The 23,192-nt window shown below is 40.8% G+C and overlaps 2 protein-coding genes across 4 annotated transcripts in view; both read left to right on the forward strand.

The window, feature by feature from the left end:
• API5 (apoptosis inhibitor 5) overlaps nucleotides 1-12,467 on the forward strand; it is a 35,492-nt gene extending 23,025 nt beyond the window's left edge. The window contains exons 8-14 of one of the 2 annotated variants that reach the window (XM_036762904.1): nucleotides 856-945; nucleotides 1,992-2,173; nucleotides 3,815-3,908; nucleotides 5,227-5,283; nucleotides 7,649-7,725; nucleotides 8,621-8,757; nucleotides 10,264-12,467. In XM_036762904.1, coding sequence (XP_036618799.1) covers nucleotides 856-945; nucleotides 1,992-2,173; nucleotides 3,815-3,908; nucleotides 5,227-5,283; nucleotides 7,649-7,725; nucleotides 8,621-8,757; nucleotides 10,264-10,286 — 660 coding nt within the window. In that variant the 3' untranslated portion in view covers nucleotides 10,287-12,467. Of the gene's footprint in view, nucleotides 1-855; nucleotides 946-1,991; nucleotides 2,174-3,814; nucleotides 3,909-5,226; nucleotides 5,284-7,648; nucleotides 7,726-8,620; nucleotides 8,758-10,258 lie in introns of both variants that reach the window. The other variant, XM_036762903.1, reaches the window with a different exon arrangement.
• Nucleotides 12,468-21,271: 8,804 nt separating this feature from the next.
• The window catches only part of TTC17 (tetratricopeptide repeat domain 17), a 114,713-nt gene continuing 112,792 nt past the window's right edge, over nucleotides 21,272-23,192 (forward strand). The window contains exon 1 of one of the 2 annotated variants that reach the window (XM_036763170.1): nucleotides 21,272-21,468. In XM_036763170.1, the coding sequence (XP_036619065.1) occupies nucleotides 21,292-21,468 (177 nt within the window). In that variant the 5' untranslated portion in view covers nucleotides 21,272-21,291. The remainder of the gene's footprint in view (nucleotides 21,469-23,192) is intronic. The other variant, XM_036763169.1, reaches the window with a different exon arrangement.

The following is a 23,192-nucleotide window of genomic DNA, read 5'->3' on the forward strand; positions in this document are numbered from 1 at the left end:
ATCCTGAGAACAGTGACTAGAGGCAAATTTAAAGAATAAAATTGTATTGATAATAGTAACAAACATCTGTCCAGTTAGATCCATCTGTAAATTCTCTCATTTACATACACTTAATTGTAAAGACATTTGCTTAAGCTAAAAGACTTAAATGTGCCTTTTTTGCACTACCTTTAAAAAAAATTTTTTTTTAGTGATTTCCCCTTGAATCATCTCCCTCCATCCTAGAGAGCAATCCTTTATCCAAAGAATTTTATTTATTTTTTCTTAAGAAAAGGAGGAATAAGAAGGGGTAAAGAAACCTACCATCATCTGACTATTGTGCCATTTATATCTCTTCCTTTTTTTATCTCCCTTTACATAAATGACAGTGAGTAAACTTTTCTTAAATTGATGTGTCCAGTATCACCAGATTTTAGAATGACAGAATGTCAGCCTATCTAGAAATATTCATGACTAGTCTTAAGGACAGTAATGAAACTATAAAGAGAAACCTAACGAATTGGAAAGATTCAGTAATCATAAATGAGTCAGGTTACTATAATGTAAATGGTGATACTCTCCATCAACAATGAAATGCAGTGCTGTAATGTCATTAAAGCTAATAGTAGGAGGTATATAGAGCAATCTAAAAAGACATTTATGAAATGATGCCAAGCAAAAGACACAAAAAATTCACATTAAAAGATTCCCCATATAAGAGGAAAAAGTAAACAGTGTCCTGGTGAATTCATAGAAGAACTAACTGAAAAATTAAGACATTTATAATATTGTTTATACTATTATTTGAACAACTGGTGAATATGGATTATGATCAAGTGTTTGGATTCTTATCTAACAGTGAAATGTTTGTTTTAGGTTTTGAAACTACTTGCAGAGATGAGTTCATTTTGTGGTGACATGGAAAAATTAGAAACAAATTTAAAGAAACTATTTGATAAATTGTTGGTAAGAACTCTCTTTTTTCCCTTGCTAATATGCAACTAAAATTGATATATTAGTATCAGTTTTCAAAGTGAATATTCTCTTAGCTACCATAATGGAGTTTAACCAAAGGATTTTCTAGTTGTTAATCTTTTTTCCTGAACTGCAATTTTCAATAGTATCATTTTTTAATCAGTTTTGCTTTGCTTTTAGAATGATGAACATGTTAAAATTTTTATGGGTAATTTTTTTAAATAGTCTTGGCTATTGCCATTCTTTTCTATAACTGGCATACGGGAATAGTATCACATCCTCATCCTTACTTTATCACAAGTAGTGTCGTGATATTTGTTGTTTGGCTTCAAGAAGTAGTTCAAATCCTTCTGGCATTGTTGGATGGTCTTAAAATTGGTAGTTTGAGCCCCCAGGGCTACCTTGTCTTACTGAGATAGTGCCAAGTTGGGTATCAGTGGCACTACACCATTTAGCAACCAGAAAAGAAATTCTTGATTCACATTCAACACTTCTGCTTTGATACCTCAATAGAACAGTAACCTTAATTAATCATGGTGGGTCCTCCCTCCACTAGTGTGGATTGTACCCCCTCAGTCTTTTCTGAGCTAGGGCTATTCTCATTTGAGTCTTCCCATAAATCTCCTGTAAAAGATCTACCCCCTTTGCATAAGAGACATTCCTTGGAGTCTTATCTTTTCACAGGAGAATCATGTGATACCTTTGTTTAATGACAGTTGCAGACCTGGTCTGAGAACCACGTTAATTGAGTAGACCCCAGAGTTGTGAATTAAGAAGTTTTGTACCTGTGAGTGATACTTGAAAAGTAAAGACTTTTTTAAAAATAGAAAATGTCTGAAGCTTTGGTGACCACTTGTCAGTTTGCAAGAGATTGGCTGCTGGCTTGTATATTGGAAGAATCTCATTACATGGGGTTCTGGATTCTGTTCGTTTTTTTCACCAACATTCCCAGTTTCTCATTCATGTATTTCCTATTAAAGGTATAAAAAGAGCAGTCTCACGTGAAAATGTCCAATTTCCTCACTTTTGTCTATCAGGAGTACATGCCGCTCCCTCCAGAAGAAGCAGAAAATGGGGAGAATGCTGGCAATGAAGAGCCCAAGTTGCAGTTCAGCTACGTAGAGTGTTTGTTGTACAGTTTTCACCAGCTGGGCCGAAAGCTTCCGGATTTCTTGACAGCTAAGCTGAATGCAGAAAAACTGAAAGACTTCAAAATCAGGTGACATATGACTGACCGAAGGGATCCAACCCTTGGCAGCAGGGGAATTATCCTTTACTTAATCTCTGAGAAGAGCAGATTCCTATTCTTCTTGCCAAGGCTAGGTAACTGCTGTTCTGGTTTTCAGATAGGAAAAAAGTGAATGGAGTCACCAAATGTAGTCCAGTGAGCATGCCAGCCTATTCTAGGGATACTGAACAGCTAAAAGAGGCTTGGACAGACCCCAGAGAACCAACAGGGCTTCCCAGAGCTCAGAGCAGAATAGCCTAATGCCCAGGGCCAACAGGGCTATCAGGTGGATGTGTGAGTGGGGATTGTAGTCAGGCTAGCTTACCTAAATATCAGTAAAAGACATGACAAGAACTCATTTATTACTCTCAGGGACAAGATGGGGAGATGTGGCCTAGTTAGATTGGAGGTCAGCAGGCATCTGGGAAAGACAGGGAGGTTTTGGTATACCACAGATTACCCAACATTAGTGGTGGGGATAAGGCAGGCCAGAAATCAAATGCTATTGGACTTTTCATTAAAGGAGATCTGAGGGCCAGGGACTAGGAGAATAAAAGCTCTGCTGCCCTCTGCCCCAGTCTAGTGACATCTGGGATATTTCCATTTCTGGGTGCTGTGTATTAAGGGCATTGAGAGGCATGGGAGTTACAAATAATGCTCTCTGAACCCAGCAAGGGCCTGAGTTCAAGTGCTGTCTTTGACACATTGGTTATGTAACTGGGCAAGTCACTCAACCTCTCAAGGCCCACAAACAATGGCTGTGCAACTGGGCAAGTCACTCAACCTCTCAAGACCCCAAACAACTCTCAAAGCCTAAAAGTTACCGAAAAGGTGCTGAACTGCATTGGTAGAAAGGGAGCTCCCTATTCCAATGAGATCACAAGTCCGTTCCCTGTCCCTGACTGAACTAAATGGTTTGGGGTTCCTTCTGACTTTTGAGAGTCTATGATTCGTTGACTTAGCATTTCTGCTTCAGCAGACTTTATTGAAATTTCTTCCTAAAGATACTTGCATTTGTCTTTAAAAGCCAAGAATTGACTGAGCGAACATGAATGAATCCTCTCACTGCTTCATAGCAGTATGGCCTCCAAACTAGAGTTGAATCCTTTTGAACAGGCAGCATTTGGGGATTCTACATGAACAGATTTCACCAAAGAATCTTAAATCAGTTAGGAATCAAGTCACCACTTTACAAAGCTTTTCTGAATTGTATTTATTGCAGAGGTGTCAAACTCAAATAGAAAGGATCCCTGCAAGCACACACTGATTTAGAAAACCACAAATTAACACTGTCTACGTTATATTGGATTTTAATTTTATTTTAATTATTTTCCATTTTCATTTTAATCTGGTTTGGGCCCACTTCAGGCTTCTGGCTTTCAATCGTGACATCTCTCATGCACTGGCCTGCTTATCCCTGTATAACAAAGGAAGGAAACTTATTTTTAGGACCCAGCACTAAGCTAAAGTTTTTAGTTTTATATCGATCAGACTACTCAAGGATAGAAATTATCTGTTCTGATTTCCTTGGTTTTAAATAATGTACAGTCTTTCTTTGTTTGGTAGTTAATTTGTAAATGCTCTCAGGTGCCATGAAAGTTCTGGAATTAACAAACCACCTCTTTGTATTAGGCTGCAGTACTTTGCCCGAGGCTTACAGGTTTACATCAGACAACTTCGTTTGGCTCTCCAGGGGAAAACAGGTGAAGCCTTAAAAACGGAAGAGGTAAGAATGCCCAGTACCTTCCTGTGAAGGAAGCTCCTACTCTAATAGCGCGACCCTATTTTAAACTATAGCTTCAATCAGTAGCTAAATGTGTTACATAGCTCATTCTTTATTGACATTTGTTATTTGGGCTGATAAAAAAAGAGTCCAGTAAACCCCACCATCATTTTGCCTTAGTCCAAGAAATAGTGCTGGAAGATTGTTGGAATCTCCTGAAATTAAAAATGAGTTTCTTATTTTCCAAATGGCATAGTAGGTTACATAGTAATTATTCATGCCATTCCTGCTGGATATTCTCTTTGACACTTCTGATGAGCAGGATGTTTTGTTGAAGTACTAGGTTGGTTAATATTTTTGTTAAGTAACTATTAATACTGACATTAATTACAGTATTATTCTGATCTTGTTCAACCTGAATATTAGTTTGAAAGAAAATAACAAGGTACACAAATGTTGTAGTTTTCTTATCGTTTTGAAAATAAACTTTCAGATTCCACATTTAAGTTTCTGTCTCCCTTAAAATTGTTAATCATATGTAAAGTTGCTCATGTAAAATAATATAGAGTTATTCTCTTTCATAGTCCTTTTTGAGTAGAGGGGGGGAAATTTCAAATAGACTATTTGAATAAGTGTTATTAAAAATGGGTGTACCAAGAATAGCCCCTTTGCTGCTGCCCACCCCACCTCTCCCCATCCAGAGTCATTTATACTCCCTCCTTTCATTATAGCCCTTGAAACAGAAACTGTTTGGGTCCTTGGTTTTGTTTGCCATGCACACAGTAGATATTTAGTGTTTGAATTTTGTGTGGAATAGATGAGAATGTTGATCCACACCAGATGAGTCTGTTCAACCAGACTCTCCAGTTATATTGTAGTCATAGTCAAGTGTGTTCTACAGTTTTGCCACAGTTCTACCTCATTGCCACAGAAATAGGGCAAAAGGTTTGAGGGGAGGAGAGGTGTTTTTTTGTTTTTCAGTAGTATCATACATTGATTTTTGCCAATTCTTAAAAGCCTTGTTCCATTTAGTTTAGATCTAAATTGTAAATCAGGCCTTATTGATCAAGTCACTCAAGGTAACAAGCAGGATCTCAATCTCTGATGCCACCATGAAAGTTCAGTGGGGCAGAACTGACTATATGGTTATTCAATGAGTGCCAAGCAATATAAGTAAACCTCTACAGAATTAAACCAGGGAATTGCCTCATTGCAACAATTGTTCTGAAAGATAGATATGATTATTGGCGTTTTATTTCTGAACTAAAAATACATAAAAGCTGCTGTTAGAACTGTTACTTACATTGTTTTCCTTTTACAGAACAAAATTAAAGTTGTTGCTTTGAAAATAACAAACAACATCAATGTTTTAATCAAGGTAATTCTTCCCCTTTTTCTCCATCCCTTCTTCCTGTTGAATATTAATGTAGAAAGTGTCTGTTGTCCAAATTTTTGTTGATACCTGCTAAGGTTAGATGCTGCCATTTTGAATAATGGAAGAAAAAACCACAGGTGCATACAAACATTATGTATGTGGTGTCAACAATATACAAAGCAGTTTCTTTACAGATACTGTGTACCTAAGTGATGTAAAAGTAACATCCTCACTTCACGTGAAACTAAAGGCCCATGTCATTGACAGAAAGTCACAGTGATCAAATCCTTTAAATCGATTACTTAGTGTGGGTATCATTATTCCCATTTTACAGATAAGAAAATGGTGACTCTGCAGGTTCAGAGGCTTGACCTTGGTCAAGTAGCAGAGGGAGGCCTCAAACCTGAGTTTTCCATTTCTGAACTCCCCTCACCATATTTGGCCTCCAGTCTTGCTAACCAGAGAGATCAAGATGCCTATTCTGTACTCGCCCTATCAGCCTTTCCTTCACACCCTTCCGTGGAAGAGGCCTTAGTCATCATCTGTTGACTGGCTTCGTTTCTCTCAAACATAGTGGACTTTTCCTTCCTAATATCCACCAAGCCCTGGCTTTGTCTTTTACAGGGAACAGCTCTCCTGTCTAGGCAGCGCTACTTTCTCCCCCTTCTCCCTCAACACTCATATTTCTGGCTCAATGGAAGAGAACCCCATGTGATTGCATCCCACAATACAAGAAAATGAGGAAAGAGCTGATAATCTGTTTACAAGTGAATTACGAAGTGCTTCTTTTTAAGTTAGTAGTTGAAAGTGATGTTTTTACGTTGGTTGTATTTTACCATATTACATGACTGGTGTAAGCGATACCCATTTTTGCTGGTTAGTGTATACACTTACTGTGTTAAATCTTGAGCTTTTTTTCTTCATATTAGCATCTAATTTGCTTCCGATGGCAGTTAAACAACCCAAATAAGCCATCGTTTTTAGAAGTACACCAAAAAGAAAGGTTTTAGCATCTAGTTGTTCTTTTTGTCAGCCAAAATTGTGGTGTAAAATTGGGGCAAATCTGGGGACCTAATGCCTTTTAACAATTTATTTTATTAAATGCTTTATTGTAAACAATATTGTGCAGTAAGAGGCAATATGACCTAGTGTACCATCCCTGGAATCATTAGATCTGGTACCCATCTCTGACATAGAGGTTCCCCTTGGTACCCCAGGCAAGTTGCTTCCTGGTGAGATCATGAAATACCTCTCCTTCTATTGAATACACTATAAGCCACACTCATTGTGTTGGTAAATTTTTCTGCTGCCCTGTTTTGGTATGTTTTTAAAACCTTTGTTACAATGAAGACTTCTGGATGAGGGAAAAAATCAATCTAATGAAGAAGGATATATTCAGAAAGGAAGGGGACAGAAAAAAAAAAGCTTCCATAAAAGTGTTTAAATAATTAACTTCAGTGCCTCAAAGTATCATCCTCATAAGTCCCCAGCGGGATTCTCCTTGTCCCCCAGGGTGTTTTCATTGGTCTTGCCCCTGCTTAAGCACTCTAGTAATGGTGGTGTTTCATAGAGAAGTGTATGATCATAGGCTTTGTTATGTGAAGGTCTAGGGGCTTCTTGTCGTTCTGAAGCCTGAAGTGATGGGCTAGAAACCATTGCTTATGGCTTTAGCCATGAGCTCCATGCACTTGTTAGGCACAATTTATAAAGAAAACCATCCAGTTTTTGAATTGCTGAAAGGCAGCGTGGTCTAGTGTTTAAATATTGGGCTTGTAGGCAGGAAGACTTAGGTTCAAATCTTGCCTCAGACACTTCTTCCTCTGACCGTGGGAAAGTCACTTACCCTCTGATCCTGTTTCCTTCTCTGTAAAATGAGGGGATTTGGACCAGATGGCTTTTAAGGACCCTTCTAACTTGCCTGCTCACATGACTTCTCTTGAATGCTTTCATTTGGGGGCCATATTTCAGCCATTTGTTAAAACAGATTTTCAGGATTTAATAACCTTGTCTAGAATTCTCCTTTTTAAAGAGATAATGAATAGTTGAAAGAGCAGGATCTGTGTTTTAACTCTTGGCTTTAACTAAACTTCATTGCCTGTGTGCCTCTCTGAGCCACTTTGGTTTCTTCATTAGTAAAGTCACATCGTTTTTGTGTGATTCTTATCCTTAACTCTCACAGGGCTCTTTTTTGTTAGGAAAATGCTTTAAAGACATCAACTCTGCATAATTGTGAGCTAATGCTGTTGTTGCCATTCAAGAAATATGGGGAAGTTCTGGTTTCTGATTTCTCTGCATTCCTTGGAGGGTTTGTTTTGATTTTGGAAATTGACTTGCCCTGAAGAATTGTCCATCCATTTTATCTTTTCAGGATCTGTTTCACATTCCTCCTTCTTACAAGAGCACAGTGACATTGTCTTGGAAGCCTGTACAGAAGGCTGAGATGGGGTAAGGAAAGTCTTTGGGGTTAAGCTGTTCCCTTTCTGAACCTGTCAAAGTAGGATGCTTTAAGTATGGTTAGAAGGGAGTCTAAAATACCCAGTTAGATTTTAGTGTTCATAATACAAATTTCTGTAAAATATATTCCTCATATTTGGTATTCAGCATTGTATTTCTTTGGTATTAAGTAGGTTTTCCTGACTGGTCTCTTATGTTATGAAGTAATTTAACTTTTTTTGCCTATCAGTAAATGTCCTTGAAGGAGTACTGCACAATAATATTAGAGGCAGCTAAATGGCATGATGAATAGAGCATTAAACCTGAAATCAGGAAGACTTGAGTTCAAATCCAAACATTTACTAACAGTGTGACCCTGAGCAGGTCACTTAATAATCTGTTTACCTCAGTTTCCTCATCTGAAAATGGGGATAATAATGGGATCTATCTCCCAAGGTTGCTGTGAGGACCAAATGAGATCAGATTTATAAAACAGTACATGACAGAGTAGTCACACTCTTTTAATGCTTATTCTCGTTTCTTCTCTGTCCCTTAATATTACTAATATGTATATATTTATATCCTTTGCAAGTCATTTCATTGCATTTTTCCTGCACAGCAAACAGTATCCTATGAGGCAGGCTGAGGCGACTGATGATGCTATTCCCTAGGGCAAGTAATAGTAGTATTTTTGATGTGCATAACTAAACACAAGCTGGCTAGTAGATTCCAGTGTAAGCATTAGGTCCTCCTGTCCTTTACCAGGTCTGTCATTTGTGATGCTGGCTTCAGTGACTTCCTTCTTGAGTCTATATGAAGTGGTATCAGTGGATTAAGGAACAAAAGAATAGAACTTTTAAGTTTCTTTTCCTTTTTTTTTTGTTTGTTTTAAATCCTTTCCTTCTAGTCCAAAGAGGACAAATGAAGATACAACTTCAGGTTCGCCACCCAAAAAAGCTGCAGCAGGACCAAAACGAGATGCTAGACAAATATATAATCCTCCTAGTGGAAAATACAGCAGCAATCTGGGCAACTTTAATTATGGTGAGCGTTGGCGTTTGGGTGCAAGTAGCACATGGAATTAGGATGAGAACATAGCACTTAAAACCAAGTGTTATATTTAGATATCCTGACCCAGATTCTCTCAGTGCCTCAGTGACTCCCTGGTTGTAACAGGCAACTTCCTGCCCATTGGGATAGTCTCGGATATGATAAAATATAGTTCAGGGAGTTACCACTTCATTAAACTGTCTTGGTGACACTTGCCACATAAAAGTGCAGTTACCAAAGGTGCCAACTTTAAAATCAAGGAGTAATTTAGGCACTGAGAGAATCTACCTTAATATACTGTTTGCAGAAACTGGCAGTATACAAGGTGGTATGTTCCTTTTCACTTGGGGAGGGAAGTGTTTAGATATTAACATCCATTCCCTAGGATTCTTGGGGAATGAACGTTTTTGCTTTTAAGTGGGATTTATATGAACTGATTTGATATAGGGTAGCAGACAAAGAAAGCTTTTTTCTTCAAAGCAAGATTCTTTTCATTTTCCCCTCAAGGTATTTCTTGAAGAATCAGGTGGCTAAGTATTTGACTGTGTACCTCTTCAGCCTAACTTTACCTTAGTGTCACTTTGGGTTACCTTTGTGGCTTTTGAATTTCATGATTGGGAGGGAGGAGGGGGGGGTAAGGGATGTTATTATTTCTTCAGGATAGGGAATTTGCAGTGTGGAAATTCTTAACAACAGAAATTCGGACCAGCATTTCTTTGTAATTCGAGAATTACCAGGAACACTGGGAGTTTACATAATTTTCCCTTGGTCTCACAACCGGATGTGGTATGAGAAAAGGACTTGAACCCAGTTCTTTCTGACTTAAAGATCAGCCCGTTATCCAGTACACCACTACCTCTCTGAAATACAAGAAATGTGAGGCTTTCTTTAAAGCACTTTACATTGAAGAGTTTTGCAGTGGTGTGAGGTTACAGATTTGCTTTTCCTTGAGGTTTGAACATTTTTCTAATATCTTTAGCCCACTTGTTCCACTCAAAGCAGTTCTTAATAAAGTGTATATGAATAGATAAATATCTTAGTATACCCTTATTTTTCCCACCTGTTTTTCTTGCTCTTACCTTGGGGGTCTGTGTATATTAAATCTTATTACTAATTTGATGTCATGAAACTGTTACATATGTGCCCACTGTATCTTTTTTGAAAGGCTAATTGGTTTTTGATGCCCATTCAATATAGAAGTAATTTTCTAGTACCCAAAGTATTTCAATTTCTGATTACCTGTTGATGTTAGGCCAACCAATTGTGCACAAATAAAGCGGCACAGTGTGTATTACAACTTTATTATTGTATAGTAATAAAAATAAGGTCAGTCTTGTGCATCAGAGTGCATGCTACACCTATTCTACGCAAGGAATACACTATTCCTATAGTAGGGCCTACCTTCCAGTTCTGCACTCAGAACCAATGTTTCTTCCCTGTTTGCTGTACTATAAATTCCTGAACGAGAGCTAACTCATTGTTCGATTTTTCGTAGAGCAGAGAGGGGGCTTCAGGGGAAGTAGAGGTGGCCGAGGTTGGGGAGGACGAGGAAATCGTAGTCGGGGAAGACTCTACTGAATACATCACATTCTTCAACGCTGTCACAAGCTTAAAACACTCTTAAACTACCACTCATTGGGTTGCTGGGAATAGCCCTTTAAAGACTGCTGCCTTCAGGTAAAGACTTCAATGTTCTTTATACCTTTGTATGTCTCATCTACTTTTCTAATGGAATACAGACATGTCCAAGGAAAAAATCACAGCTGTATTTTTGGATGCTTCGTCCGCAAACATGCGTTTGTTGCAGAGTCTTCAGGGTTTATTCAGACTTGGAGGACTGCAGTGTATGTGGTTTCTCTTAAAACATCTTGACAGTTTATATATTAACCAGAGAGCTGTTTGTGGCTAAACATGTAATGTAGTGTAGAGTCTGCTTCGGTGACTGGCAGAAAGGATCATTCCTGAAGACTCACGTCAGTCATGACGTGTTACTGGTTTTCCTCTCCCTCCATCCTCCTCCCACCCAGTATATGGAGAAGAGTATAGTAGTCCATGTTCCATTCTTTTTACTTTTATTTCTTTTAACTGAGCTGCCATGCGCTGATGCAGCCCTACTGATTTCTTTGTCATAAACAGAAGATATTTACCAGCTTTTTCTTAAAGGTAGACATTGATTTAGTTAATCTCTGGGAATGACATTAATGGGGCAAAGTAATTTGCTTTTACACTGCTTACATAACTCTTCTCCATGTGTTGTAATGCAAAACTTGTTTGGAATATGGGGTTTTGATGTTCAGTATAAAAATATGTGTGTGCACATATATATATATATATAGATATATATATATGCTGTGAAACTTTACTATACAAAACAAATCAATAAAAAGTAGAAACACTCCAGGAATGGGTAGTCTGTGATGCAGTGATTGTCCTCTTTGGAGTAAGTTGGTCAACTTTTCCCCCAACAGTGAGGGGTTGTGAGTCAGCTTGCACTTAACATTATTGTTATTTAAAAATGAAAACACATAAAGACTACATACACAAAAACAAACCATATTTTGGAGAGCTGTTTTGGAAAAATATAACCAAATACTAAATCTGACTTGAGAATAGCATCCTTCACAGTGCGGGTGGTGTAACCTAAGATTCTGTTGACCAGAGCTTCCCTGGAAAAATTGTTTTGAGGGTGGATAATAAGGAAAAGATGCTCTCTTAGTTTTGCTTTGCCACTTTTGGAATTTTTAACTTCTCAGGTTAATCAAAATTCAAATTAAATATAGACTAAGTTAGAGAACAGTGGATGAAGCAAATCTTAGATGACATCACCAGAAGTGAGTTTGAGGAGTTTTCAAATGTCATAGGTATTTTTTAATAGCATAGGCTTTTTCATAATTTTTGGTTCAGCAGTTAGTCTTCCCCCTCCCTAGTTTTCACCCCCAAACCAAATGCCTGGTTGATATTCCCGAGGTATTTTCATGTCTTTGTGGGGAATAGTTTGTGATTTCAATGCAGGTGTCTTCATTAATGTTCATTGCCGTGCTTTAGTAGTTATCACTGCATTGGAGGAAAATTAAAGCCCCCTTGTTGGTACTACTGCACATTCTCATGGAAAAAATATTTTTTAAAGGCTAGAATAATGATAACAAGTGAGCAGAGGTAATTGATCAGTTTGGAGTGGTGGCAATAATATTCAAACATTCCATAAGCTTCAGATTTGAACCTGAGCTCACTTGGAATCTGGACAAACGTAGGAATGGATAGATGCCATTGAGAAAGATGCAACCAGTTAGTCTGGCCCTTGGATTTCAGACCAGCAGGTGGCCTAAAGGCCACTTTGAATGTAGAAACTGTATTGGGACTACATCTTTGTAAATTTGGACATTTTTATTCTTATTTTCCTCTATTGATTTGAAGTACATGTGTAGATCCTTAGAACTCGGCATAAGTGATTTTGCTCACTGAAGTTTGATGTTCGTTTGAGTGTCTTCCTCTCTATTCTCCTACACCACTGCTACTATTTCCCTACCCTTTAGTCCTTCCAGAGGCAGTAGTGTATGCTATAGAAGGGTTATCTTGCTCCAAAATTGAGAATGAAAACTTCACACCCGTGATTATTTTCCCCTTTTTAAAGACACCTGTTTATCACCTTGTTCAAATGTAAATGTTCCCCTATGCTTTTGGAATAAATTCATTTTGTAATTTTGTTTGTGTCTCCGTGTTGTGATTTATGTCATCTTCAGATTCCATCCCTCTTCCCAGTACAGTTTGGAATTTTGCTTTGGGTAACTAGATAGTTACATTAAGTCTTCATCAGTAATATTTTTTTTTTCCTAAAATGATCAGTGGAAAAATAACTTGGGAAGGTAGAAGAGGCCCATCTCTAAATTCCTGAGTCACTCAGACCAAGTGTCACTCTTAAGAACACCAACATCCACAGCCTAAAAGAGTCAACTATTAAGTGGGCCTTGGTTCTAAAGGCAGATATTTGGTATCATCTCTGATCTCCATATCTGTGCCTTAATTATTTGTATAGCTTGTTTTGCCTCAGCTTTACAAGTGCTGCCAAGATGATGGAGATGGCGGGGGCGGGGAGGGGGGGGAGGGCGTGATATGCAGAAGAAAATAAAAGCCTCTAAATGCTCATTTTTTTTTAAAAATGATGGCTTATAAAAATGACCTTTGGAATTGTCAAGTACTGAATTGCAAAGTATAGAACCCAGTCTCTCAAAAATATCTTTCCTTGGTCCTGGTTTCTGTTCTTGAGAATCTAGCTAAGCAAGCCAGAACCAACCCTGTTTACAAAGAGCTTTACACAAAGGTCTCCAGCCTAGGGTATTCTGAGAGCTGGGATCTTTTAGGTGTGGGTGGACTGCATTCCTGGGGCCCTCCATGGTCTTGTTTGTGGGCTGGACTATGAATCCCCCTACAGCCCTGAAGACTAAGCATGGACCTTGGAGGCTAGCTTTCAAAGCTTTGCCATCTTGGTGCTCTGATGGAAGCTTCTTTGAAGGATAACCTAGGGTTATCTGTGCACAGATAATTGCACACCCCTGAGAAGGTTTACTGTGGGGTCAGAAATGTTAACACAGAATACCCTAGAAGCTGGCAGAATTGGAATCAGCCTTAACGTTTCCATGGAATTTTTTTTTCCCTTTTTGACGTGTGTGACTTCGGGCAAACTATTTTGCCCGTTGTGGTGAGGTCTCGGTTCTTTTTGTAATATGATGGAAAGAGTATTGGATTTGAATCCAAGGACTTGGACTTGCTTCTCATATCTGACACAGCCTCTCTAGCTCTCAGCTTTACCATCTATAAAATCTGGGGTTTGAAAAAAAGGGATCACTCCAAGATTCTATGAAGCTGAAAATCAGTGAACCTATCTGAGAAGAGAGGCGAGGCATACAGAAATAACTACCATATGAAATGAGGGTAAAAGGAAAAGAATTCACTTTTGCCTGGAGTTGTTAAACATTTATTAAACACCTACTGAGTGCCAGGCACTGTGCTAAGTGCTGGGGGGTACAAGTACAAAATCCCTGCCCTCATGGGGGAAACTAACACAAAAGGAAGCTGAGTGAGGGGTGGGGTGGGGCAGTGGCAGCGGCAGCGACAGCCTCGTGGAAAATGAAGAGATGGGTAGCCTGTGCACCTTCCTTAAATGAAGGTTTTAGAAAGTACTCTTCACCCTCTAATCAGTGGCATCCTACAGGAGAGGGTACTGATAAGATGGGAGTATCAAGGCTGAGAGGATCTTTCAGGGTGATGAGGTTTCCCAGAGGCATGAAGTAGATATTCCAAGGAATGTAGCCATGGGAAATGAGCAAATAAGATATGGAAGAGCTTCGTGGAAGTAACATCCGAGGTCATTTCAACAGGTGCCGTAAGGGAGGGCGTTCCAGATATCAAAGACAACAAGCACCAGGAATGGTAAGACATGGAAATGGGAAATCACATGCTGTTTGGGAGAGATTGAGGTAGTATGTGTGGTTTGAAAGGGAACAAACAGGCCAAGAAAGGACTCAAAAGGAAGGTTGCAGCTTAATTTTGAAAAACGTGTCCAGCTAAAGTATTCAATAGGCCAGAAGGAATAAAAGGATCTCAACAGATGAAAAGTTCAGGGAAGTCAGACCAAACCATTTGAGAGCAAAAGTGATGTTTGCCTTTAAGCAAATTAGGAACATCTCTGTTTCACAAACATGTGTCAGGTACTTCTCTGTGTGCAAAAACACCCATCCTGTTTTCCTTTGCTCTAGTCAGAGCCTTTCTTGCTGAGGCTCATTCCTGGCATTGGTAGTACCTTACCTTACAGTTGGCAAAGTGGACACATTTTATCTGAAGAAGTACAGATGCTTCATAAGAAAGGCTCCTTGGGACCAAGATATAAACCACTCTTGCTGAACATCCAGCAGAGAACCCCAGAAACTCAGGAATGGTAGACTTATTAAGGAAGAGTCAAGACACCACAGAGGGCACCCAATATGCAGGCCAATATGTTAGGACAACTGTTACTTCTCAAAGCTTGGTCAGTCGAGTGTAACCCTAGGCCAATGTATTTGTAAGCTTAAAAACAGAAGTAGATTACAGACATCCTGGACCATTGGCTTAGTGACCTATAGGGAGAGGTGAGGGAGGAGTGTTGTATATATACAGTCGCAAGACAAAGGAGGAACTTGGCATAGGATGTACCCACTGTTATAAGCACTGAGGATACAAAGTAAAAGCAGCCCTTGCCCTCTGGGGGCTTACATTCTAATGGGGTAGAAGATGTATACATTAAAAAGTACATAGGAGATACCTACAGGGTAGATGGATGGACACCTTCCTTTAGGAAAGTTTTATTTAAATAAATCCAAATTTCATTACATTGTTCCCAAACCTGGCCATGATGGGGAAAAGACTTCAAGCAATTAAATATGTTTATTTCCCTGGCTGAGAATCCCAGTCTTCTTTCAAGACTCAATTTAGGGGTCAAGCCACCCTTCCCTGATCTCCCCAGTTAATGAGTCATCCTGCCTCAAATTACCTTTATTTGCCCATGAACGTCATGTTCCTACCATAGAATACATAAGCTCCTTATTGGCAAGCACTGTAATTTTGGCCTTTGTAACCGCAGCACATAGCCCAGTGCTTTAACACTGGGTGCTAATTGGTATTTGCTGAATTTAATTAATTATGGCCTCTCTTAGGAGCAAAGATACTGTCAACTGCTTTTTAAAGCTCAGTCAGTGCACAGTGGATATCCATTTGGGCATCATCACTTGTGCAGCCAGATGCTGGCCATCCTTGGTAGGTTTCTGCACTGAGGCTTGGATTCCTATTTGCTTAGGTTGCTTTTAATTCTGTGAAATAATTTTGAAAATTTGAAACAAAACTTCCAAAAAGGACATTGGAAACACACTCAGACAAACCTTGGAGTAAGTCATATAACTGGTTGCCGCACCCCAGGGATACAGTACTAGAGAAGGCACAGAATAGAGCAGCTAACTAAAAAGGTGGCTGGAATAACTTCTGTGTGAACCAAGGCAAAAAAAAGTAATAGTCTCTAGGTTGAGATGTGAAAAGAGTCTTATTAAATTAGGAAGAGGGTAAAAGGGATATCCTCAAAGAGACATATGATCAACAAAGACAACAGAGTGGTTATATATGAAGAGTGTGCTGCAATGATATCCTCACAACCACAGGAGAGAAAGGGAGGCAGGACCTTAGCCTTGAACTGAGAGGGCAGCATGGACCAGAGTCTCACCAGACAGGTATGGCCAGAACTTCCATATCAATTGAATACTGATAGTCAAACATTCAGGAAACCCCCCCCCCTCCCCCATACCAAGGTGCACCCATCATAGTTTAAAGGAAGTAGTTTAGAGGTAAACTATATATGGTGATTAGTAAACATGGAAGTCATTCCCCAAGAAACTCAAGCCAAAAATATTTGAAAGGTAAGCATAAATTTCATAGATAAGGCCATAAAAGATCATTAAACAGAAATTTGACCTCTTTTTTTTGAGGATTGCTACCATGCTTTTCCACAAGATATTCCGTGATGAAACTCTAGACTGCTGAGCTGGATAGACCCCTGATCATGGCAATTCTTTGTCTCAGATTACCTGACCTATTTTAAGCACAGTGCAGTAAACAGCAGTCTTCCAAGTCTAGAACATTTGGGTTCGGGTCCCACCGTGGTATGTCCTTGGGCAAGTCACATAGTTATAACTGGCCCTCGGGTAGCAATCTAAGATTCTAAGTTGCAGAGCAGATGTTGATCTGCATTGGTTGAGGAAGTTTCCTTACTGAGACTTCCCACAACCAGGATTTTTTTGTTTGTTTCATACATACATAGGATTAGAAAGGAAACCAATTATATTGAAATACATTTGTCAAGTTTTTTTGTTTTGTTTAATGTTCCTGATCTCTTGCTAAGTGAAATCACAGGTCTGGCTCAAAAGGGGGGTAAAACATGAAGACTAATTTGTTTTCAGTTCCATTTGTCTTCTCCTTCCCCACCCCTCCCCCCTCACCTGAGGAAATACTTTCCTACCTTCAGGTTTACATTGCCTTCATGGAGATCCCGTAGCACTCCCACTATGTGTAGAACCTCCCTTCAGGAAATCTGTTGTTCATTAATCTAATAGACTAAGGGCTCTGTCTCTCTTAAAGGGGTTTTTCACTCAGACTGTTGACCCCTTAGGCCGAGGGTGGGGAACCTGCAGCCTCCTCAAATTTGGCCCTTTGACTGAATCCAAACTTCAACAGGGATTTCTTCTGTTAAGTTTGGATTCAAAGGGCTACACTAGAGGACCTAAAGGGCCACATGTGGCTTCAAGGCTGCAGGTTCCCCATCCCTGCCTTAGGCTTTAGGTGAAAGCTGGCTCTGGAAGAGAAGTTTGTAATTCTGAAACCTTATTTTCCTATTATGTAACCCTAGTTTTACATCAAATATTTGAGATTAGAAGGTACCTTGGAGGCTATCAGGTCCAGGCTTCTATTTCAGAGATGAAGACAAGCTAAATGATTTACCCAGGGTCATACAGTTAATAAACCTTAGACAGTATTTAAACCCGAGTTACAGAATCATAAAGCTGAAAAAGATATCAGAGGTCATCTAGTTTAACACATACCTCCCCAAGAGTCCCTCCTACAACATACCAGACAAGGGGTTGGGCTATCCAGTATCTTATCTTAATAACTCCAGTGAGATAGCATCCACTTTGACATAGCACTAAATCAAAAGGAGCTTTTCCTACGCTTAGATGAATGGATGCAAAATGAAATGAGTAGAACCAGAATGTTGTACACATTAACCCCAATACTGTATGATCTGCTGTGAGTAGCTTAGCTGTTCTCAATGATCCAACACAATTCTGAAGGACTTTTGATGAAAGGTGCTGTTCATCTCCAGAGAAAATTGATGGAGCTTGAATGCAGATGGAAGATACTTTTTCTTTATTTTTCATTTTTTTGTCTGTTTTCTTTCACAGTATGGCTTACAATGAAAATGTATTTTGCATGACCACACGTGTATAACCTATGTGAAACTGCCTTCTCAATGTGTGTGTGGGGGAGAATTTGGAACTCAAAATTTGAAAAAAAAAAAAAAAGTTAAAAGTTTTTACATTTAATTGGGGAAGAATAAAATATTAATTTTTTAAAAAAACCTTTTCCTTAACTTCAATCCTAAAGCTACCATGAACAGCTTACACCTGCTGCTACTTGGGCCATTTTGGACCAAGCAGAAGTCTGATCTATCTTCTATGTGACAGCCCTTCAAAGCCCTGAAAATAGTTTTTATGTAGCCTAAATCTTGTCCAAATCTAAACAACCCCAGCTCCTTCAGCCAATCCCTGTATGGTATTATCTTGAATACTTTCATCATCCTTTTCCTTACCACTCTGGCTGCTCCATAACTTATACATGCTATTCCCAAAATGCAGCAGCTAGAACTGAACGAAATCAAGACCTGGTCCGATCAGAGGAAAGGGTACCTGAACAATAACCCCTGTGGACACTGCTGCTCAGTGACGCTCTAACGCACAAGTGACATTCACTTAAGTGTTTCTGACCACAATGCTGCTTGCGGCTACTGTGGCTGTGTAGGACCAATAACACCAGCACACAGGAGAGCTGCGAGTACAGGTTCTTTGATCTGCTCTTCTAAGGAAAACAACTTTAAGGGGTTTACAATCTCACTTTAATTAAACACACATATGTTATTCACTTAGTTCAGGGGAAAAAGTCAGCACCCTGAAATTACAAGCATACATTATATAAACAGAACAAATAAACACAAATCAGTAGACAGGCAGCAATACGTAGTTACCAGAGAGAGAGAAGCACCAACATCTGGATTTTCAAAGCGGGGGTGGGGGGAAGGCTCCTTGATGGCTACGAAGAGTCTCCACACCAACACTCTTCAAATGACTGTGCCCCCAAAACAAAACATTAACCTCTGAGTATACATACATTTCTTCAGGGTCAGAGGGCATCACAACCATGTGACTCAAACCCATGTGACCTAGGCCTTCTTGTGACTTAAGCAGGTCATCAAAGACTCCCAATGCAATCAAAGACTCTTGATTGAAACAAAGGCAGACTCATGCTGAGAAGCACTCAAACAAAAAACAGCAAAAAGTCCCACTTTGGTTGCCATTACATTGGAAAGGCAAGACTCATCAAAGGTACATCAGTGCTGAGGAGCGCTCCAAAACAAAAGACAAGAGGTCCCACTTTACCTGCCATTCAAACAAGGACAAGACTCATTAAAGGCACTTGACTTATCCTTCCAAAAGAGAACATAGTAAAAAGGTCCCACTCTTCTTACCATTACAGGATTTAGCTGCAAAAAAACGATTTGTAGGGGCAGCTAGGGGGCTCAGTGAGTGGGAGGACCTGAGTTCAAATTTGGCCTCAGACACTTGACACACTTACTAGCCGTGCCAAAAAAAAAAACCGATTTGTAACAACACTGGTATTTCAAACAATATGTAACATTGTACCAAAATGCATTCATTTTTCTTTCACAATATGACATACAATGGAAATGCGTTCTGCATGACCACACATGTACAACCTATGTCACACCTATGTCTGGGCATTCCTTATCTCTGCCTCCTGGCTTCCTTCAAGTTCTAACTAAAATCCCACTATCTACAGGAAGTCATTCCCAATCCCTCTTACTTCTAGTGCCTTTCCCTCTGCTGATCACCTATTTACCTGTATGTAGCTTTTTTTGTACGCATTTGTTTGCCTGTTGTCTCCTCCATTAGACTGTAAGCTCCTTGGGGGCTGTTTTGCCTTTCTTTGTATCCTCAGTGCTTAGCACAGTGCCTGGCACAGAATGGTCTCAGAATATAAATTATTTATAATAAACGAATGCTTATTTATTAAGGCACTCAACTAGTGCTTATTGACTGACATCACCAATACATTGCGTTACTAACAGTTGTACCATGGCTTGAAATATCAGTCATTTTGATAACTTTCCAACATCAACTAGTTTACATTGTTGTAGGAACTACAAGGCAAAAACTATGATTACGATTGGGAAGTGAAGTTGAGATGGGACAAGGGTAGAAGAAAGTTGGATGGTTAAGTATAATGCGGGGCGGGGGGTGTTATTCTGTTGCTTAGGTATGAGCAGTTCTAATTATACGGAGGATCACAGCTGGAAGAAACCTTAGAGGGCATCAACACCCTCCTTTTACAGATGAGGAAACAGGCTGAGGACGTGCCTGGGTTCACACAACTACTAAGTGTCTGAGGCAGGATTTGAATCTAGACCATGGGGTTAAGAACCTCATCTTTGTTGTATCCCATGCAGCCTCTCCTGCCCACCAGCTACACAGAAAGTGCTTAATGCATGCATTTTTTTCCACCCAAGTTCACAGATCCCCTGAAATCTAGGCTCCCAGATTAAGAATTTTGCACTCTTCCTGGCATTCTCTTAATAAATGCTTGTTGTTTAGCTGGTGTGTATACACCAGGGCAGCCTATCATGTGGAGTAAATGAATGAGTGAAATGAAGTAATGAATGCAGCATGAATGTCTGAAGAATGAATGCTTGGATGAATGAATGAAGAATTAATGAATAAGTGAATGAATGAGTAAAAGAATGGATAGATGAATGAAGAGTGAATATGTGAATAAATGAATGAGGGAATGAAGAATTAATGAGCAGGTGAATGAATGCATGAATGAAGAATCACTGAGTGCATGAATGAGTGCATGAATGAATGCGTGAATAAAGAATGGGTAGATGACTGACGAATGAATGTGGATAAATGAATGAATGAAGTAATGAAGAATTAATCAGTGAATGAACAAGTGAATGGATGAAAGAAATGAGTGAAGAATGACTGTGAATAAATGAGGAATTAATGAGTGAATGAAAGTGCATGGATGAATGAATGAGTGAATAATGAGTGAATATGTGGATAAATGAATGAAGGAAGAATTAATGAGTGAATGAACAAGTGCATGGATGAATGAGTGAATAACGAAAGAGTGGATGAATAAAGAATGAGTGGATAAATGAAGAATGAGCGAGTCAATGAGGAATGAGTGAATGAATGGGTACAAAGATGAATTAGTGAATGAAAAATGAATGCGAGCATGAAGAATGAATGAGTGCATGAAGAATGAATGAATGCACGCAAGCCTGCATTAATGAAATCCTATGAGGCTGAGGCAACGTGCGTTACAGCATACACTCTGGTGCCCAGGTCCTCCTACCATCTCTGGGAAGGCAGTTTCTTCCCCGCCCAGTTTAGCAGCTCTCTAGAGGAGGAAGGGCTTACGATTTCCCCCGACACTTCGGCTGGTAGAGGGGCGGAGGAGGATGGGGGAGAGGTCCAAAGAGGAGTCCACGAGGACCAGACATCTCCCGTAGGAATCCGGCCGGAAATCCCGCCCCCAACGCCCGCCCCCAGCAACGCCCCTTAGGCCCAGCCTTCGCCGCCACCTCCCTTACCAACATGGCGGGCCGCGGGGCCGTACTTCCGCTTCCGGCGCGAGCAGCCGAGTTGGGGGGGAAAAATGGCGGCGGCGGTGGCGGCGGCAGTGGCGGCGGGGGTCCGCGGCCGCTCGGGGCTGTGGCCTGCCCCGGGGCCCAGCTGGCTCCTCGGCCTCTCCGTCTTCCTGGGCGTCGCGGCTCGCGGCGCCTCGGCCACCACCCACTGGATCGTGACGGAGGACGGCAAGATCCAGCAGCAGGTAGCGGCGGCCCCTCTCGGGGGGCTCGGGTTCCGGCCCCGGCACCCCCGGGCCCGGGCTCGCCGCAGAGCCCCCTCCTCCCCTCCCTCCTTCCCCCCGCCCGCGTGGAGCCGCGAGCCCGCCTACACGCGCGTGCGTCCCCCCCAGCCCCGGCCAAGCCCGCCGCGCCGCGTGGGCCGGACCTCAGTTTCCTCCTCTGTAAAAGGAGCAGCGGGCGGGCTCCGGGGCCCCCCAGGCCCGGGGAGCCCGAGCTTCCTCAGCCCCCTCCCCTAGAAAGCCGGCGGCGACGGCGGCCCCAAGCGGCATCGCCTCGGCCGGCGAGCCAGCCCTGCCTGGAGGGGGGAGAGTCCTGAGGCTGCGTGACCAGAATGGGCAGAGACAAAATTCAAACCCAGGACCCCCGACTCCAGCTCCAAGCTTCGAGCAGCAGGCAGGGTGGCATAGTGCACAAACCCGGGATTTCTTTTCTGGCGCCCATTCATTCGGTCCCAAGAGCGCAGTGCCTGGCCCTTGAGTGCTTCTTCATGCCTTACTAGGTGCCAGGCACCGTGGACACAGCCCATTAACAAGCATTTATCATGCCCTTACTGTGTGCTAGGCATGAGAATCACCCCGGTGTGTGTGATGGATAGGCATCCCACCTCCAATACTACCGACCGAGTGACCCATGCCCAAGTCACAACTTCTCAGGGTCCCATAGTCCCAACAGTGGCCACAAAAGAGTCTAAGACTGTTTGCAAAGAAGGGTCTCGTGCCCACCTGCTTTGGTATAGGGAGTTTCCTCACCTGGACTTCTGTTTACCAGTGAAGTCACATGTCCAGTGCCAATTCCTATCCCTTCCCCCACCTTACTCACAGTCCAGTCCCTGAGGAAAAGGTGTATTGCAACCCCCCCTCGAATTGCTTGTAGGAAGATAAGAGAATTGAGTTGACTTAGGCCAGTTACAAACTGGTAATCATGGGCACTGGAATTTTAACCCAGGTCTCCTGTCTCCCAAGTCTCTATTTATTCTACAACACTATATTTTCTTGATTCAAAAGTCATTCGACAAATGAAAATATGCATACCTAGAGACGGAATATGCAGTATACTGTTTCTCCAGTAGCTACTTAATACCCCTACTTAGCATTCTACTATCAGATTTTTATTTTATCCTAAGCCACTTGTCACATAAAATGTTATAATGAAACATCTAAGAAATGCAAAGCGGCTGGTGAATCTGCCCCGTTGTAACAATTTCTGTAACAATTAGATTTTATAATCACTATTTTGCGCATCTGATAACATGGTGAATTCTGGCTTTTGAACATTCAGTCATTTGGGGCTGGGTTGCATTTGATGTCAGATTTTTATCTGAATGAGTGAATTGATGGTTTTACATTTAGAATCATCTGTTTTTCACAGTCTAGCTGGTGAAATGACATGCTTTTCATTTAATCCTAGATTGTTTGGTCACACCTGTCTTCACAACTCAAATAGGAAAAGTTCCCATGTTCCCTAGTTAGTGGCCTAGCTCCTATGGAAGACTTAAAAAAACCAAAAACCCACAACCCTCAAAGACATTAGAAAGCAGCCTTTACAAGTCACTCTTAGTAGTGCTTGAAATTTAATGTGAGAGCCAATTGCTGTGCATGCTCCACCCTGTTCTTGTTTCCCGGTCTTGGTTTTCCCTGAGGCCCTTCTGAAATGAGGCTGGGAATAGTCGCACTTAGTGCAATTTGGG

The sequence above is a fragment of the Trichosurus vulpecula genome, chromosome 6, assembly GCF_011100635.1.
Source record: "Trichosurus vulpecula isolate mTriVul1 chromosome 6, mTriVul1.pri, whole genome shotgun sequence".
In the NCBI taxonomy this organism is placed as follows: domain Eukaryota; kingdom Metazoa; phylum Chordata; class Mammalia; order Diprotodontia; family Phalangeridae; genus Trichosurus; species Trichosurus vulpecula.